The 19,661-nt window shown below is 41.6% G+C and overlaps 2 protein-coding genes across 2 annotated transcripts; both read left to right on the plus strand.

The window, feature by feature from the left end:
- The first annotated feature begins 1,702 nt into the window (after window positions 1–1,702).
- Window positions 1,703–8,283, plus strand: adssl (adenylosuccinate synthase, like). Its single transcript, XM_080852833.1, has 13 exons — window positions 1,703–1,937; window positions 2,850–2,952; window positions 3,108–3,176; window positions 3,293–3,343; window positions 3,539–3,605; window positions 4,504–4,611; window positions 4,837–4,918; window positions 5,305–5,431; window positions 5,573–5,727; window positions 5,866–5,990; window positions 6,079–6,176; window positions 6,303–6,452; window positions 6,774–8,283. Exons 1-13 carry the CDS (start codon window positions 1,716–1,718, stop codon window positions 6,824–6,826), a joined length of 1,410 nt encoding a protein of 469 aa, XP_080708959.1. The 5' UTR covers window positions 1,703–1,715; the 3' UTR covers window positions 6,827–8,283.
- A 1,847-nt stretch (window positions 8,284–10,130) lies between these two features.
- stx5al (syntaxin 5A, like) lies at window positions 10,131–15,951 on the plus strand. Its single transcript, XM_080852856.1, has 11 exons — window positions 10,131–10,156; window positions 10,920–11,148; window positions 11,447–11,517; window positions 11,646–11,701; window positions 11,791–11,861; window positions 12,185–12,301; window positions 12,660–12,716; window positions 12,824–12,920; window positions 13,518–13,633; window positions 14,210–14,331; window positions 15,305–15,951. Exons 2-11 carry the CDS (start codon window positions 10,939–10,941, stop codon window positions 15,462–15,464), a joined length of 1,077 nt encoding a protein of 358 aa, XP_080708982.1. The 5' UTR covers window positions 10,131–10,156; window positions 10,920–10,938; the 3' UTR covers window positions 15,465–15,951.
- Window positions 15,952–19,661: the final 3,710 nt, after the last annotated feature.

The following is a 19,661-nucleotide window of genomic DNA, read 5'->3' on the forward strand; positions in this document are numbered from 1 at the left end:
AAATACAAGAACATTAAAGGCACCCAGTGCAACTTTATGTAAACATTCAATGAAAAATAAACATTCAATTTCTAGTCTTTTTTACACGTAGTAAGTTTCAATAACTCCATACCATTACATATCGACATTCAAGGAGCAAAGATGCGACGTCGTTGTGTGGTGAGAACTGATAGAAAATCGTAAACAACAACAATCGCTGGTGGGGAGAAGCCATTTTTCCATTGACAGGAAGCCTGCTTTATTTATTGCAGGTAAAAAAAAAGAAAGAAAATGGCGGCGATTGTTGTTGTTATCGATTTTCTATCAGTTCTCACCACACAACGACGTCTCATCTTTGCTGCTTGAATGTCGGTATGTAATGGTATGGAGTTATTGAAACTTACTACGTGTAAAAAAGACTAGAAATTGAATGTTTATTTTTAAGCCTCGAAAGTTGCACTGGGTGCCTTTAAGAAATGTTCTAATTTCATCATGCCATCAGAATGAGGCTGCATCATGGCTGTTCTGAAAGTAGCTAGGCTGTATTTTTACATTCTAAAGACAACATTTTTGGACAATCTGCTACTAATAATAGAAGCAGAAAAAGATTAAACTTTCCCGACCTCTGTAATCTGTGAGTATGTGATAAGGTGGTATGAAGTATTTATCATATAATGTTTTGTCCCTGTCAAATAAATTAATAAATTAAAATAAAATGACATGCCCTTCTGCCATAGCTCTTCTGAATGTGACATTATGAAAACAGTGGCCTAAAATAACTGTAACATAGAGGACAAAGTTTTGTTTGTGAAAGGTTGCACTTGAGGTGTCATAGTTTTTTTTGCGTACAATACAACAAATGAGACATTTATTTTTGACTTATTGCCAGCAGGCTACCTTAAGTACAAAGTGTAAATGTGTCAATATCTTAACCACAATTCTTGCAAACGTTAGCATGCAATGCTAACAATACCTTTTTTAATGTATGTGAACAATATGACAACTTTTGCAAAAAGAAACGTTATGAATGTTACTACTCAAAGTGATATTGTAAATAAAACTCCTGCAAATTCCTCAAAGTTTACACTGTACACACACAAATGAGTTGGAGGGCTGGTGGTGTTCTTAATAACTCTTACCATTGGCAGAAAATATAGGCTGGCTACAAACCAAGGTGCATACACTAACCATAGTCTGACTTTTATTTTGAAAGGTTCATAGGAATATAATTTGGCGGGTAAACGTTCAGGACAGAATCCTTGTGAACGCGGGAAAGACTCTTGTGACATTGCCCTAGCAAATGGCAGGGCCTTTGTTTTTTGTACTGCTCTGGGAAATGGTACAGATGTTGAAAATGGCTGTGGAGCATTGACCTTAGACACTCGTCGATTAGGCAAATCGTGATTCACAGGGGGGCTTGAAATATGACTAGATTGTTCAAGCATATGAGAGTTGAATTTTATGCCAGATTATGACATGAAATGAAAAGTCAAAATGAATTATTTTTCATTGAATTTCACATAAAATATTGGCCCAGATACACCATGACTAAAGTTATTTGTATGATTTGGTTGGCGTCTCAGCACGGAGCTAAGCCGTGATTGGTTGAAGCCACATGCGTACTAGGTTTTTTCTTCCTGACAGTATCTACCTTCCTTGGCGCTAGATTCACGCAGCACGTTGTCGGCGAAACAGAACACATTGCAGTACTACTCATGCAATTGCAAACACGCAGCATGGCAGCGGACAATAGTATGTCAAATGGTCAGGAAACGACCGCCATGAATGGAGAACCAGCCATGAAACGACCCCGCGAGAGTGATCTTGAATCTTTAAGGATTCCTCGGGAGCCAAAGAATAAAGTGACGGTAGTTCTTGGAGCTCAATGGGGAGATGAAGGAAAGGGGAAAGTGGTCGACCTCTTAGCAATGGACGCAGATATTGTATGCAGGTGCCAGGTAAGCATCCTATGCTAGCTAACGAGAACGCAAAAGTAACGTTAGCTAGTTGAAGCTTTACTCCGACAACGTGAGCGTTTAACCGTCATTTAAATGTGCACGTTAACTTGAGAACTGCAGTTATAATGTTAAGTGGGGCGCATACATGTATAGCCCGATTAAACAAATACATGTAGATACGTTAGTAAACTAGACAACATGACCAAACAAGACACTAACGACAACGTTAGCTAGCTCTGTTTTCCTAAAGTAACCGGGGTCGGGCATTAACCGCAACTTGCAGGCCTTTGGTATGCTTAAAGTGTGAACCATGCATGGACACAGTAATCGATAGGCGTGGATAAAATGATTAGTTTTAAACCACAATGTGTTAGCAGTAGAACCTTAATGTTGTGTTGGGTTTGGCATTGAGATAACCTTACGTTTACTGTAGCGGTTAAGTTATTGATCTCCGGGTCACAGAAAAGGGTTAGCCACCTTTCCGATTTAGCAGCTTCATTCAGATAAGTTATCGTTAGGTAACACTACATTGAACGTTAACGGCAAGATTAGTTAAATTAGTTCACGACCTCAGTTAGCACCAAAAATGCTTAAGTCGGAAATTTGGAGAACAAACTTTGGCAAAAAATGGTGTCAATGTAGTTAGCTGGAAAAATAGGTTAATTGTTAAATAGCTATGATTAGCTTGCTAAAAATGTCTAGCTTTGGTAAAATAAGGTTGGCGACAGTTGATGAGATTGTAACGTTAGTCCCCGGATCATCATGGCTTGCAATTTTGTTGTGTTTTAAAGAAATGGTGTTCACAATACATTCTGCCGAGGTCTACGTGAACGGGAAGTCTTATTATAAGTCACCAAGTTGGAGTAAGTTATTTGTGCATGGACCCCCAGTCAATGTCTTATGTGCCAACAGGGAGGTAATAACGCAGGACACACGGTGGTGGTGGACTCGGTGGAATACGACTTCCACCTGCTGCCCAGCGGAGTGTTGAACAAAAAGGCCTTGTCCTTCATTGGTACGTGATAAAAGATATTACCTCACCATAATACCCTGTACAAACGACGAACGATCTGTAACTGTATTAGGATGACACAATCATAGACTGCTGCTATCAGCTCCACTGTATCTATGTCTTTTATATGACAATTACAAGGTGCTTTTTTTTCATAGGCAACGGGGTTGTGATCCATCTGCCTGGGTTGTTTGATGAGGCTGAAAAGAACCTTCAGAAAGGAAAAGGTGATTAGTCTGATTAACATGTCCAGTTATAAACCACAGTCTTCAGATTTAGTTTGCATTGATGGGTTGGGGAAGGGAAAAAAATGTTTTTTAAATGTTCTCCTCTATCTGTATAGGACTTCAAGGATGGGAGGAGAGGCTGAAGATTTCTGATCGTGCGCATCTTGGTAAGAGTTTTGTTGTTAGTGTTTTACTCACATATTTTCCTTAATAGGGTCCTGTATGCCAGTTGCATAGTTATTCACTTTCTTTGGCCTATTTTGCAGTGTCTCTTTGTGTTCGCAACTCTGTGGTATGTTCATTGTAACTTCTACTGGTGGTGATATCTGGAGTAAAATGTCCCCTCTCTTGTATCCTGACAGTGTTCAACTTTCACCAAGCTGTTGATGGAATACAGGAGCAACAGAGACAACTGCAGGCTGGGAAAAAGTGAGTGTGTGTGTAGTTATGTAATAATTGTGTGATGTTTGTGAAGGCTTGCAGGAAATCCCCACCCTCACCGCCGATGTCCAACAAATCAGTTGGTCTGTGTCAGTTATTTAGTGACATCGCAACATCACTTTTCATAAGCATCCTTCTCCATCTCCAATGTATTCAGTAGTTCACTTGTTGAATTAGTTTGTTACCATAGTTTCTCTCTGTTAACAAAGGTCATATATTTCATGACATTCTGGAAAATGCACCCTGTAGTCTTTGTTAGGTGTATTGGTTGGTTATGTTGTGGAAAGTTACATTTGCCCTGTATCTCTACCATCTTTCATGCTGTGGGTGTTTTGTTGACAAGCACAGTATGCATACCGTAAGTCAAGATTGCATTCTCAAGGTATATCATTTAACTACACCAACTGGTGTTGTTGGTGTGCCAATACCTAGGCGAGCTGCTAGGATGCTCTCAGTGACTGCCATCATTTTATTTTTAAAGATTTATTTTTGGGCTTTTTGGCCTTTAATCGAAACCTGAAGTGAAGAGTGGGACAGGAAATGAGAGGGAGAAGAGGCGGGGAGTGGACAGGAGAAATGACATCAGGCCGCAATCGAACCTGTGTCCTCCATGTGTGGCATCACGCCTTAATGTGCCCGGGGCTACTGGTTGCGCCACAGTGCCCCCCGTGACTGCCATTATTGACTTAGTTTCATGTTGGACAGAAATGAAAGGAAGTCAAAGCTCTCTAGGGGTCTAGTCTAAGGAATAGTTGGGTTTAAGTTAGCAGTGCCATGTGTTCCCACCACTCAAAATATGGCCCCTCGTGTTTTTCATCTCTCAGCAATGTGAAAATAAGCGTAAACAGTTTGACACTACCCTTTCTTTGTTTTTGTGTGTGTTTAGTTTGGGCACTACCAAAAAAGGCATTGGTCCGGCATACTCTTCTAAGGCTGCTCGTAATGGACTGAGGGTGTGTGATTTGGTCTCTGATTTCTCAGTCTTCGAGGAGAAGTGAGTATTCAACCTTTCAGCTGTTGATTTATAACAAGCTGTTTTTGCCGATTGCTGTTAGAGAGGCTTATCTATTTATATATGTTTATATTTATTTATATATAACACCTGTTCCACAAATGTGTATATGGCTATACATTAGAAATATCCTATGGGATGTTGGGAGGTAAATAAGGACAATTGTGGGTTTATTTCATTTAAGTAATTGGTGTTTGTATGTTGTAGATTTCGTGTTCTGGCAGGGCATTTTCAGACGATGTATCCTAACCTCAACATCGACGTAGATGCTGAACTACAACAGCTCAAAGTGAGTTCTCCTGAATGTATTGTTTGGTATGTTGCACAGCATCAGGTATATGAAACCACTAGCCAATGTGGGTTTGATCTTTGGTTTAGACCAGTGGTTCTTAACCTTATTGGAGGTTCTGAACCCTGCAAGCTTAATCACCCTTCGTAATTTGAAAAATTAAATATGATTTCTTCAAAACGTACGTATGTATAAAAACGCCCCGACATTGCTAGTGTGAACTGGGCTATACTGTGTGTGTCTTGACCCCTGCCGAACCCCTGAAAGTGACTCGACAACCCCTGGGGTTCGATCGAACCCAGGCTAAGAACCACTGGTTTAGACCATTTGAATCATGTTTTTGTTGCCTTGTTTTGTAAATACGATGTATACCATTCTTCTCCTAGGAATATGCTGAGAGGCTGCGTGCCCTGGTGACGGATGGAGTGTATTTCATGCACCAAGCCTTGAATGGACCAAGTAAGAAGATTCTTGTGGAGGGCGCTAATGCCGCTCTCTTGGACATCGACTTCGGTGAGTGTTAGCGAAGACCGTCTGCTTTCCATGGCTGTGACCTCAGTTTGATGGAGGTACAAAGAAGTATTTATAGCCTGCAGGAGGCTTTTCTTGTTGTAAACGTTTGTATTCTTTCTTTTTTTTTCTTTTTTCTTTAAGGAACCTACCCCTTTGTGACATCATCCAACTGTACAGTCGGAGGCGTGTGCACAGGGCTGGGAGTGCCACCTTCCCATGTGGGTCGCGTTTACGGCGTAGTGAAGGCCTACACCACCAGGGTGGGAGTGGGAGCTTTCCCAACAGAACAGGACAATGTATGGCTTCCTCCGTCTGCGTCAGTAGAACGTACTGGGTAGTCACTTTTACCCTGAGAGCATAGGTTCCTGTCTGCTGGTGTTTTTTGCCCTTGTGTACTGATTGCAGGGTTGTGGTTTGTGTGTGTGTGCACACAGGACGTTGGCTCTCTGCTGCAGTCCCGGGGGAGGGAGTTTGGGGTCACCACCGGCAGACGGCGTCGCTGTGGCTGGCTGGACCTAGTTCTCGTCAGATACGCTCACATGATCAATGGCTTCACCGCGTAAGGACAGGCTTCCTCTCTCTGCAGTCATCTAGGTGTTTGTGGTTTTTGGTCATGTGTTCATGACATTTATCATTTCCCCTTTCAGTATTGCCCTGACCAAACTGGACATCCTGGATACGCTGAAGGAGATCAAAATAGGTGTTGCGTACACCGTTGATGGAAAAGACCTCCCCAGCTTCCCTGGTAACACACTATTGTTTTTATTTGGAGGTTCTTGCCTACCCGTCTGTTTCTCAGGCTGTTTGTTACGGTTTTGCTGAAGTTTAAGATGTGCTTCTTTCTTGACCTGGCCTTTCTTGCGTTGTGCAGCGAATATGGATGTGTTGACGCGGGTGTCGGTGAAGTACGAGACCCTGCCCGGCTGGGAGTGCAGCACTGAAGCGGTGCGCTGCTTCGAAGACCTGCCTTCTCAAGCACAGGCCTACATACACTTCATCGAGACCTTCCTACAAGTGCCAGGTACGTTTGTCGAGGTTTGGCATGGGTCTTAGTGGAGCACGTGGAGTGGCAATGTAGGTTCACTGAAAAGGGTTAAAGATGACAATAAACACCCAAACCCATCTGTAAAAGTGGCTGTAACTTCATAATCAATTACCCCAAGTCTCTAGTATTTGTAGATTTCTTCATCATATTTAAATATTCTTCCACTAGAAAAACCCAAATGAATTGAGGTGGGGAGGTTTCAAGATACTGGGTGAATTGACATTGACATTGGAATAGCACTATTGTCTGTTGACTCGCTAATTTGAACCGTTTTACATTCTCTCCTTTCTTTTATAGTGAAATGGGTCGGAGTCGGCAAGTCACGGGAAAGCATGATCAAACTGTTTTGATCCCATGTGGCACTCGATAACCCAAGTGTGTGGAACTCGAGTTTTATTTTGTGGATCAATGCAAAGATTATGTAAAATATTGGACTTAGAACCCACATTATGTCCCTGTCAAACATCAACACCAGCAGCTGTATGAGACCACAGGTTCGGTGTATCCTGACCCATATAACCTTTAAGTGGTTCACCAGACCAGTTGCCACATACATTCCATACATTTTTTTTATCATATAAATTCTTCAGCACTTGAAGAAACTGACCATGACTTGGTGTGATTGAATGTGGGCATTCTGTTTCAACTGGGGGATATGAAGGAGTCTTACTACTACTTGTCTTTTTTTTTTTTTTCTTCTTCTTCTTTTTCACACTGTTAATGTCATGATTGTTTTGGGAAAGAACTTTGAATTGTAGTGTGTTTAATTTGAAAGTTGATTATTGAGTGAACATCCTTGCAGTATAACTGTAAAAATGCTTTCAGTTAGTCATTATTCATTCACTGAAGTTTGTGCTGAACTTTGTGACCTCAAAAGGACTTGATGTGGATCCTTTGATTAATCTGCAGCAGTTTGACACCCCTCTATGCAGCTAGCTAGCTAACAACAACACGAAGGCCAGCTGAAGCTCAAAGGTATACCTCTAAGCAATAGCCTGTTTGAACCCAGGGAGATGAAAGTATATTGAAAGATTAGACTATTGTAATATCTCAAATCTTATACATCTACCAATGTATATAACCTTAATTATGAGTCCTCTGCTTTCAGCAGGGTGGCAAAGTGCATTTTTGGTCTGTGTATCTGACTAGGAAACTGACAAATCCAGACTAGCCTGTCATATAAAAGTACTTTCATAATGGGTGTTTACTTATTGGTAAGGTGTGGCTTTCTGCAAATAGCCCAAATCAAAAGAGGAAGGAAATATGGTAACATTTTTAAAAATCGCTTAATGACTGAGAACCACAAGCAAGCGTTCAAGGACTCCTGACTGAAATGTAACATTTTAAAGCCTTTAAATAGGCCTATCGTTGAATTTTCCCACAGGACTTTATATAAAAAATGTTAAATTCTTAACTTTGGAAAGCCATTCCAAAAATACATGTAACATTCTATCAGAATCTCACTAAATCATTTTGATGAATCTTAAATTCCTCAAATTTTGCTTTACCATATAATTGATATTCTACCCCTGTTTGAAAAAAAGGATGAAATCTTATACCCAAACACCTGCACTGTAGTCTTATCAACCAGTGCCATTATGTGCTATTGGTGCAAGGTACCCATGGCATTGATAGTGTTCAAGTTAAGAGTTTTATAATGAGAATCTGTGTAAGGGCTTTCATGGATCTAACCTGTGATTGTTTCCTTTGAAATTTGTAGTGAATTAGTGTAAATAAAGAACTGCTGAATTAAAGGTTGTAGTCAGTGACAACGCTTTAAGATAACGATCCTTTTTTTTTCTTTTTGGTGGAACATTTTCTTTGAATAGCATGATGTTGTTTAAACACAAATGACTACAAACCGAAAGTTGTATGTTAAAATCACCAAAGCTCACTGTCATTTCTATGCATATGTTAAAACACTTGCTTTGATTCTTTAACCTGCTCTTTCAGAACAATAAAATGGTTGAGCTGCATGTTGACTTTACTCAGACTTTTTAAACCAAGGTGTTCTTTTTTTGGCTTTAACTAGGGAACATGGTTTAGATTAGGAAAACATTTTTAAGACTGATAACACTACCGTTCAAAAGTTTGGAATAGATTTGTCTGTCTATAACATATATTTTCAGTAATCTTCCACCTAGTATGTGTTTTCTTTTTACCCATTATAGTTTAGTCCTTTCATAGGCCAATCTCAGATATGGCTTTTTCTTCGAAACTCTGCCCAGAAGGCCTGCTTTCCAGTTTCTCAAACTAGAGGTTCTGATATTCCTGCACAGTTGTATACCTGGGCCCCCTGCTGCTTTTTGTGACCTGGTTAGAGCCAGTTTGCACTGCTCTATTAAGGATGTGGTGCACACACACCCTGGTGAGATGGCTTCAGTTTCTCACACGGAATAACCCTAGTTTCTAAGACAAATAATAGACAGATATGGGCCTGAATAACGCTATTTTTCTGACCCTATTTAGAGCATAAATCAAATCCACAAGTGCTGATACTCCCAAGTAGCCCAATGGGGGTTGGTTTTATTGCTTCTCTTTAACGACGGGTTTCAGCCACACAAATGCAATTGCAAAAGGGTTTTCTGATGATGAATTGCACATGGTAATTTAGGATTAGAAAACACAATGTGCCATTGAAACGCAAGAGGGATGGTGGCTGAAAATTAGCCTTTCATATGCAGATATTCCAAATCAATGGAAAAAAGTGTGATTGTCTTTTAAAAACAAGTAACAAAAATGTTCAGTGAATCCAACCCTTTGAATGGTAGTGCACATTTCAGGACAATCTACATAAATTCTTGGAACGACAATAAGTATTCTCACTGAAATAAAGAAAAAGGGACTGTCACAGAATGTTCCCCATATAAAGACATATCTACTCTGATGTCCACACATTTACACACCCAAAAGTCCCCATGCATGACTGCTATGTGATGTTCGATATATGCCAACATTAGATACATCAAACCATGTTTTCGTTCTTGGACTCTGCCCCACCTTTCTCTTCTAAATCTTGTTGCTGCCTTGAAGTTCAAATCTGGATAATTAACATGAGGATGTGTGGTCACTGTACAACAAGGAATGTAGACGCTAGTGAACAACACCTTCTGCATGAATCATTTGCGAGAAAGATTCAGCTGATTAGATAAATATTATCTTGTTCCAAATTGATTTATTAGATAAAAGAAAGCCATGCTGTGTATGGGAGCTTTCACCTACTGGTTCGAAGCAAGTTTTTGGCCTCCTTCCACAACCTGAGAGAAAATGCAGACCTATGTAATGATAGATTGTTTTCTCTTCGCACCAATATTGGGTGTTAATTACAATGCTTATTTTGAGTCTAGGATACAATGTCTGTAGTGTGTAAATGGTACACATTTCGTTTCAAATCCATGTCAATAAAACATTAGAAATTGTATTCTAGCGTAAGCAAGACCGCCATACACATAAGGCTTAAAGGCGAGTCAATGATTCGAATCCAGTATGCTTTTCGTCAAATTCAGCAAATTGCTCATCGCAGTCCTTCTGGCACAGAACTGCCACCCAGTGTTCATTCGTGGGCATTGCACCTGACGAAATATTTGACGTACACGCAGATGTCGACGTGTCAATGATGTCATGTGTACGGCAAGGACCCGGATCAAAATACACGACGAAACCAACAGGAGGTAATTCCGGTATGTAACGACTTCATCTTATTTTCTATGTTGGAGGTATTGAGACATGGGTGACATGGTAAAATAGATGATAAACTTCTATGTCATTTACATTCTTCGTTTCCTCTCCTTAACATTAGTTAAGTATAGTATAGCCTAGCCGGTAGCGCTAGCTAACTCGGAAGCTAGATGGCTAAGTGAGCCAATGTAACACCTCATTAATGAACTAGCTCAGCCTCTGGTTTTAACAGTTTTTATCTGTTGACTAGAGCCCATTGTGTAGAAATATCATTCCGTTGTGTACCCTGATTTTCAGTGAACCGTCAGTCTATGACAAGCTAACCGCTGATGTTGTTTAATAAGTTCTGGTAGTTGGTTAGACGGACCAATGGGAAGTAAGAATCAGTTATTGCGTAAAACGTCTGTGTGTGAAATCGAACAGCCTGCCCTGGTCAGAGGGTTAAGTTATTGCAGCATTCTTCGTAAGATCAGTGTTTGGCATAGTCATATCGCCCAGGACTGCAGCCTGTAAACAGTACCATCATTTAATAACATTGATATAAAAAAAACGTACCTACGCTTATCTGCACGAATGGGAGGTGTGTCATCTGTAAAGCACTTTCACACAGAGCACAGCTGATGTATCATTAGACAAGCCCCAACCAAAAACAACTTTTTTGAGAATGTTCTCAGATGTCCAAAACACAGTATATAATAATAATATATACATATATAATACATGGCACAGTATAATACACAGCCTCTTTTCCATCTGTTCTCAAAGGTGATGTGTGAGAGGCCTCATGAATACTCGCCGCCGCCACGGAACTAGGAGCAATGAAGACGGGGTGTATCATGGGCCGTCTCAGACCCAGACACAGCTGCTCCAGCAGGCTGATGCCCCGCTCTCTACCTCTATGCCCCTTGCCCCCCCGGTTGACCTCGGTGGGGCATCCTGTCGGGACCGTACCACTGAGTTCCAGTCTGTGTTGCGATCCCTGCTGGCACGACAGGTGAGCCTTCTCAGAATCAGAATAATCAGCTTTAATTGGCCAAGTTAGTTTGCACAAACAAGGACTTTGTCTTGGTGCAGTGGATCTCACTGTGCTTTCACATACACTGGATCAGCTGTCCAGTCACAGAACATACTGTCTAAGAAAACGTTGTTTGTTAGTGTAGAGGCCACCAGGAATCATTTATAGTTTGTCAATACTTTGGTGGAACTACACTGTTTTGTGCATGTTTAAACGTTTGGATGAGAACAGTTTCAGGAATTGATTGTAATTGCGCATCGTTGTCATGGTTTCTCAGAATGGCATCCAGAGCAGTAAACCAGCCGTCAGTGCCGTCAGGCAACGCAGTGACTTCACTCTTATGGCAAAGTGAGTGTCTGGAACGAGCCCTTTCATCCATTTATGTTGTTTTATATGTTTGGTTTTGTTTTGCTTTGTTAACGTGCAGCACAGTATGTCATTTTGTTGGCCTAACTTAATTTTTTTTTTCTGCATAGGCGTATTGGGAGAGACTTGAGTAATTCTTTTGCCAAGCTTGAAAAGCTGACGATACGTAAGAGCTTTCTTTTCAAACATACATGTCCTTCATCGACCTATTATTTTCAAATAGACAGTGCATGACGTTTTGCCTTTTCTGTGCAGTTGCCCAAAGGAAATCTCTATTTGATGATAAGGCTCCCGAAATTGACGAGTTAACTTATATTGTGAAACAGGTAAGAAAAACAACTTTGTTGTATCACATTATTTATTATTGAATTTATAACATATCACTTCTACCTCAATTGCTGTTAGTCTCAATTATGTTAATATAACAATTCTGTGTCATATTCTAACTCTTACTGTACATATCATATTTATTCACTTATTCCACCTTACATTTGCACATACTCTGCACTTTTATTGCTATTTTGCACCTCTGGTTGGATGCTAAACTGCATTTCGTTGTCTCAGTACTTGTACTCTGTGCAATGACAATAAAGTTGAATCTAATCTAATCTAATCTAAATCAACACTGCGCTCTGATTGCCTCCCTTAGGACATCAACAGTCTTAATAAGCAGATAGCCCACCTGCAGGAGCTGGTGCGATCCAGAAGTCGTCAGAATAGCCGACACCTGCAGACACATTCCAACACAATTGTTGTGTCATTACAGGTAAAGTTCACTCACACCACAAATACTCGAAAGACTGCCTCACTCCTTTAAGAGGCTAAGAACATTCACCCTAGAAAGTAAAGGCATGTCCATTCTCTTTTTATCGTCCCATTTCAGCAGTGTGGTTACATTGGAGATCTTAGAGATTCTATAGTCAGTGATTGGGATTTTTAGACCGGTGATGCTGCAAACAGTCAAATGTCTCTTTGACAATCCTGTCTGTGGCATAGTAGTGCTTTAACATTGAGTTTTCAAAATTGTGCTTTAAAGTAGTGATTTAACATAGTGATTTAAAGTAGTGATTTTAAATAGTGCTTTAAAACAGTGCTTTATTGCCTTTTGTTTTTCTTGATTCTAGTCGAAGCTGGCAGCCATGTCAAATGACTTCAAGTCGGTATTGGAGGTCAGAACAGAGGTAAGAGCTCTGCAAACACACTTGCATGCTAAATGTCTCATGGAAAAGACATGATTTAGCTGATTGATCGAGTTGATGAGTTTCACCTCTTCCTCTTGTCTCTTCAGAATCTGAAAGAGCAGCACAGTCGCAGAGAGCAGTTCTCTCCAGCCCCAGCTCACTACCCGCCCAACACATCGTCACCTCTGCAGAGCAACAACTTCAGTAAGGGCAGACCCACCAGCACTCCTTAAAGCCTCGCCTCTACCTCTGATGCTGTTAGACTGAGATCTGTGTGAGGATGTAAAACAAAGGTGGAAAGCAGGGGATTTGAGGCTTTCTTTTACATAGAACTGCAGATCCTGTGAAGTCAGAATCTCAGCTGACAGCAAAGCACTGGAACTGTTCATGACTAGTGTGGATTGTGTTTGTGTGTTTTCTGGAGCTCAATGGGTAGAGCTTGGTGCTAACTACACCAAGATCACGGGTTCGATACCCAGGGAAGAAGCATACTGGTGGAAATGTATATCTGTACTGTAGGGCTGAATGATTAATTGCATTTGCGATTAAATCACGATATGATAAAACGCAATTTTATTAAATTATTATTTTCATTTTAAAATCATTCAGTACGTTTTGTTGGGGGAAAAAAAAAAAGGATAAAATGAAAAAAATCATATATCGAATCGCAATCGCAATATTTTGGGGAATAATTGCAATTAGATTATTTTCCCAATTGTTCAGCCCTAACTGTACTGCAAGTCACTTTGGATGAATACATGTACATGTAAGACGTTTGATTTCATTTCTCTTTTTTTTCAGATGCAGGAAACTCCTTACTAATGCACGATGACTCCAAGAGGCCAGGTGACGTGTCTATAGACATGGACTTCCGTGCCAGTCAACAGAGTCAGCAGATGCAGCTCGTAAATGAACAGGTAGGTTGGTATAGGCTAAGAGCTCAGAAGTATCCATTGTAGGAACATGTGCGTTGGTAATATCCCAAGCTTATAAATGAACAGGTAGGTTGGTATAGGCTAAGAGCTCAGTAGTATCCATTGTAGGAACATGTGCGTTGGTAATATCCCAAGCTTATAAATGAACAGGTAGGTTGGTATAGGCTAAGAGCTCAGTAGTATCCATTGTAGGAACATGTGCGTTGGTAATATCCCAAGCTTATAAATGAACAGGTAGGTTGGTATAGGCTAAGACCTCAGAAGTATCCATTGGGGGCGCACTGTAGCTCACACAGTAGCCTTGACCACATTTGGGCTTGACGCTCATGGAGGACACAGGTTCGATTGCGGCCTGATGTCATTTCTCCTGTCCACTCCTCACCTCTTCTCCTTATCATTTCCTGTCCCACTCTTAACTGTACTATCAATTAAAGGCATAAAAAGCCATAAAATACATCTTTAAAAAAGAAGTATCCATTGTAGGAACATGTGCGTTGGTAATATCCTAGGGCAACTGCGGGGACCGTAATGGTGTCGTTGTGTTGTGCCTGTTTACAGTCCTCCTACATCCAGAGCCGGGCAGACACCATGCAGAACATCGAGACCACCATCGTGGAGCTGGGCTCCATCTTTCAGCAGCTGGCGCACATGGTGAAGGAGCAAGAGGAGACGGTGCAGAGGTGAGGCGGGGTGACGGAGGGCGATGGAGGGTCAGAGAGGGTGACATGTGTGACATGCAGGCCAACAGGGACATGCACAGGACTGGGCTAAGGTTGCTCGGGCAACTGCCCGCTTGCCCTCCTCAACTGAAGATGCCCCTCCGAAGGAAAAATATATATTTGCGATCAGGGGAGGGGGGCGTGGCTGCAACGGTTAGTGAGAGTTTAAAATTATATTGGCAAAATTTTCCAATATCAGATGACGGGGCGTGGCAGCGGCTGTGACAAAAAACATTGTGTTGCCCCTTTTTTCCAGGGCAGAGCAACTGCCCTTCAATATTCCTGTGCATGTCCCTGCAGGCCAATGTGGTTTCTCCTCTTGATTAACCTGAAACACATAACACTGTTTTCATGTGGATTACAATGATGAATTTTATGGGGATATTTTAACTAGGCCACTGTCCTTTTGCAATGAGTATTATTTATTTATGGACAGACAGTCTTCTTTTGGACAGACAGTCTTCTCAGTACGCGCCTCTTATTACTGGAATACCCTTCCTACTCATGTGAGGGAGTGCACCAGTATTTCAGTGTTCAAAAACAAACTTAAGAAATGGATAAAAAAAATAACCAAACCTGCAACCATAATTAGGCCACTGCTGCATTACTCACACCGTAACTTCTTTTTATGTCAAACACCTTGTCTGTCTGGTTTTTACAATTTGTTTTTCATAACTGCGCTGTTTTGTCAAACTGTTGCTTATCTTTTTTATTATTATTATTCCTTTTAATTATATATATTTTTATTATTCTTTTTTTTCTTCATATCTCTCTGTCATGCCCTGCCAAGAGACAACGGATGAAAACTATCTAACCTAGCTAATTCCGGTGCATTTACATTTTCTGGGAAATGTTTATCAATGTACACTGTCCCTTTTTCAAAAGAACGCATAAATATCCTTGTCTAATACATTTCCCCTGGTCCTGTCCTTAGGATCGATGCCCACGTGGAAGACACCCATTTCAACGTGGAGGCGGCACACACGGAGATCCTTAAGTACTTCCAGTCGGTGTCTGCCAACCGCTGGCTTCTCATCAAAATCTTCCTCATCCTCATCATTTTCTTCATCGTCTTTGCTGTCTTCTTAGGCTGAATGTTTTGGAATGATTTAATATATGATGAGGATAAGGGCTGGGAAAAAAGGGACAATGAGAGGAAGAGGGGGATGAAGAAAGGACGAGGCAGGAGGAGGGGTGGGATTGGCAGAGGATCTGTCCAAGTTTGTGTCTAACCTCCTCTGCCATCACACCCTCACCAGGTGAAATGCTCACCTGGTTCTGCTAAGCTGTCCGTCCGGTGCTGTCCTGTGCATTCACACAGAGCTGAATGATTTTGATAATCTAAAAGCGATTCTCAGTTTTTAATTTGGTTTAATTATTCTTTCCGGTCGTACTGTTTACCGTCTGAAGTTGGACCACGAAAAGTACAGTGTGGGTAATGTAGTTTGAACAGAACAGAGAGTGTGTGGGAAATGTAGTTTGAACAGAACAGGGAGTGTGTGGGTAATGTAGTTTGAACAGAACAGGGAGTGTGTGGGTAATGTAGTTTGATCAGAACAGAGAGTGTGTGGGTAATGTAGTTTGAACAGAACAGGGAGTGTGTGGGTAATGTAGTTTGAACAGAACAGGGAGTGTGTGGGTAATGTAGTTTGAACAGAACAGGGAGTGTGTGGGTAATGTAGTTTGAACAGAACAGGGAGTGTGTGGGTAATGTAGTTTGAACAGAACAGGGAGTGTGTGGGTAATGTAGTTTGAACAGAACAGGGAGTGTGTGGATAATGAGTAATCAGCCTGCACTAGCCATGTCATTTATCTTGATTTGGCATTATTATGAAATATTTCAGATCTAGCTCTTGGACTTTAGTGTATTTTTACAGAACGTTATTAGTCCTCCCTTAAAATAAATATATATTTAACAGTTTTCATGTCTTCACTGGGTTCAGTTCTAATTCAGGGCCATTTTTGTTGGTTTGGAAAAGAAGATTTCTGAGTTTTTTTTTTTTTTTCTCCTGAGGGAGCAGTATTGGATTAGAGAATCACAACCCTATAACTTCACTCTTTGGATCTTTGTTCAGCACTTTGATTACACCATCTGAGATAGGAATGCACGTTGCCTAAACCCCTCAGTTAATTCATTTTCTTTTTTCTTCTTCTTTTTTGACCACCACCTCGAGTTCAGAATAATGATAAGAGGGGCCTGTGCTCTAAATAGGACTATCATGGTTTAACAGTACGGGCTGTTACTGATCCCTCTGTATTATCTCTTAGTCATGCACACACACACACACACACACACACACACACACACACACACACACACACACACACATGCACACTCACTGTCAGCAGGATTAAGGTTATTAGGGCGCAGATAAAAACTCTCGGTAGATTACAGTGTGGGAAAAGTGTTTAAACAGTGTGGCCGGCCAGGCTCCATGTATTTGCCAAGCATTTGGCTGTGTGTGTTTATAACGGTAATTAAAAGCTGATTGGCCGAGTGGCACACCAGACTCCTCCTCCCTGTCGTCCTCCTGGGAGAGCTGATTGGTTTGATGTCGTTTCTGTAGACCAATCAAATATTGAGCGTGTGTATGTATTTGTATGTATGTCTATGTGTTTGTATTGAGTAATCACATTATTTAAGAAAAACTGTTTTTAAATCTACGAGTTCCCAGTCCTACGATGTCTTCTGGAGCATTCTACAGTGGAGAGCAAATGTAATGGTCATTCTCTGTTGATATGACCAGGAAAGAAGAGAATCGGTCAGTTCCTTCTATGTTTTCTCGAAAAGAAAAAGAAAACGAAAGAGTGCGTCTATAATGAATGTGTCAGAAGAGAAACATGATTTTTTTTTTTTATTAAATCAAACTTTACATTTTGTAAATGATATATTGAATATGTGAAATCACGCTTAATTTTGAAATGTGAACCTGTTCTTACTTCTGATATCATAACTAACCAGTCAGATGCACACAGCCGTATACTGCCAGGATATTTGAAAGCAAATAAAGATATTGCTGTAAAAAGAAACCACGAGTACTCAAAATGATTCAACACACACAAGGAAGATGCAGCGATTTAAAAATAAACTCCAAACCTTGTATGACAGACTTTGACATGCTCATAGAAATGCATACTAAGAGTCTTTCTGTGGTGTCAACCAGTGTCTGTGTTTCTGTGCGTGTGTGCGTGTGTGTGCATATATACAGCGTGTGTGTGTGTGTGTGGGCATATATACAGTGTGTGTGTGTGGGCATATATACATTGTGTATGTGTGTGCATATAAACATTTTGTGTGTGTGTGTGTGCATCCACAGTTCTTTTTCCTGCATCCTCATGTGTTTCTTCCCCAGTCTTAAGGTGGTGCCCTGTGCTCCTCTATATTGATCTGAGGCAAACTCCTTGCTCTCAGGGCCCTCCCTGCACCTCCTCCTCCACCTGCGCCTCCTCCTCCGTCCTCCACTCCCTCGTCCCTCCTTGCTCTCAGGGCCCTCCCTGCACCTCCTCCTCCGTCCTCCACTCCATCGTCCCTCCTTGCTCTCAGGGCCCTCCCTGTGCCTCCTCCTCCACCTGCGCCTCCTCCTCCGTCCTCCACTCCCTCGTCCCCGGTTCTGCCGTTCCAGAGCGGGTGGATGCGGAGGCAGGAGTGCAGGTTGATGAGGCTCCTGCTGCGCCTCTTTCTCCAGCGCTGGGCTCGCTCCCTCAGGGTGGACCCCTCCTGTCCGCCATCTTCCTCCTCTTCCTCCTCCTCCTCGTCCTCCTCCTCCTTGTCCAGGCAGGCGCACAGCACTGAGCGGAAGAGGTGAGAGACTTCACCCACCTCCGGCTCAAACTCAGTCACGAGATTTCGCACCCTGTGATCCGCGAGAAAGGACTTAACCTAGGTTAGGTATACCTTAACATCCAGCAACATTGTTTGTTAACATTTTTGAAAAGAATTGGCCAGTTTGCCCTGAAAAGAAACCCTTAATGGGTTCTTTATAGGGAAGGTTCTGAAGGCTTTTTAGGAAAGGTGTTGTTAAAACCTCATTATAGCAAAATAATGGAAAGTTTCAGCCCTAAAACAGTTCCATGTGCTGAAAAGGTATTTAAAGGTTCAGTCTGCGATTCTAATCAGATACACTTTTTGTTAAATAGTGCTCCTCATGGTCCTCTAGCTGTTTTGTGTTTGCGCTCAAACACATTAGTGTTCAGACACAGTCCTGGCTCTGGACATGGGGAGAAAATAGCCAGGCCAGAGCCGTACAATTATCACATTGCTTCAGGTTCACGGAAGGTGTCATTTTATTGGCTGTTGAGAGCTGAAATATCACCAGAACCTTTCATCAGAATCGCAGACTGCACCTTTAAAGAACCTTGAAAAAGCACCTATTTGATCAGTTCTTCTAGTTCACACTTTCTGGCTGTGAACCCACTGCTGTGCACTAATCCACCTTTAAGCACTTTGAGCTGCATTGTTTTGCATGAAAGGTGCTATTTAAATAAAGTTGTTTATTATTATTATTATTATTATTATTATTACCTAATGTATGGGCTAAGTCTACACTTAAAGCCCAGAGAGATTGCTGACTGAGCACTTGATTGACGCGCTTACTCTTAGGATGTCAATAAAGTTCCAACTTTGCGTTCAACTTCTTTGTTACATAAACATGAACCCCAAATGGCTCCTACACCTACCTCAGAATGACAGGCCCACACTGGGACGGAGGAATCCTGGCACAAAGCTCCTCCAGCTCCAGGGCCTGGCTGGTGGGGAGCTGGTAGGACGGCCTCCGCGGGGTGGCCAGCCAGGTGTAGTCCACGCAGGAGCTCCGGCGGCGCTGTGCCACGGCCCGGTCCTGCTGCAGCCTCTGGGTGTGCTTGAGCAGCGCCGCCAGCTCCAGCATCAGCGTCCGCCTCACAAGCTCCTCCGGGGGGCGCCGCTCAGGGACCAACTGCTCCATGGTGAACACAGACGACCAGGGGAACATCTGACAGAGCACAGCCCATAGACATAGTAAAGTATAGTATAGTATAGTATAGTATAGTATAGTTTGTCTTTGGCACATAGTATAGTATAGTATAGTATAGTATAGTAAAGTATAGTATAGTATGTCTATGGCACATAGTATAGTATAGTATAGTTTGTCTTTGGCACATAGTATAGTATAGTATAGTATGTCTATGGCACATAGTATAGTATAGTATAGTAAAGTATAGTATAGTATGTCTATGGCACATAGTATAGTATAGTATAGTTTGTCTTTGGCACATGGTATAGTATAGTATAGTATGTCTATGGCACATAGTAT

Source organism: Sprattus sprattus, assembly GCF_963457725.1.
Source record: "Sprattus sprattus genome assembly, chromosome: 1".
NCBI lineage: Eukaryota > Metazoa > Chordata > Actinopteri > Clupeiformes > Clupeidae > Sprattus > Sprattus sprattus.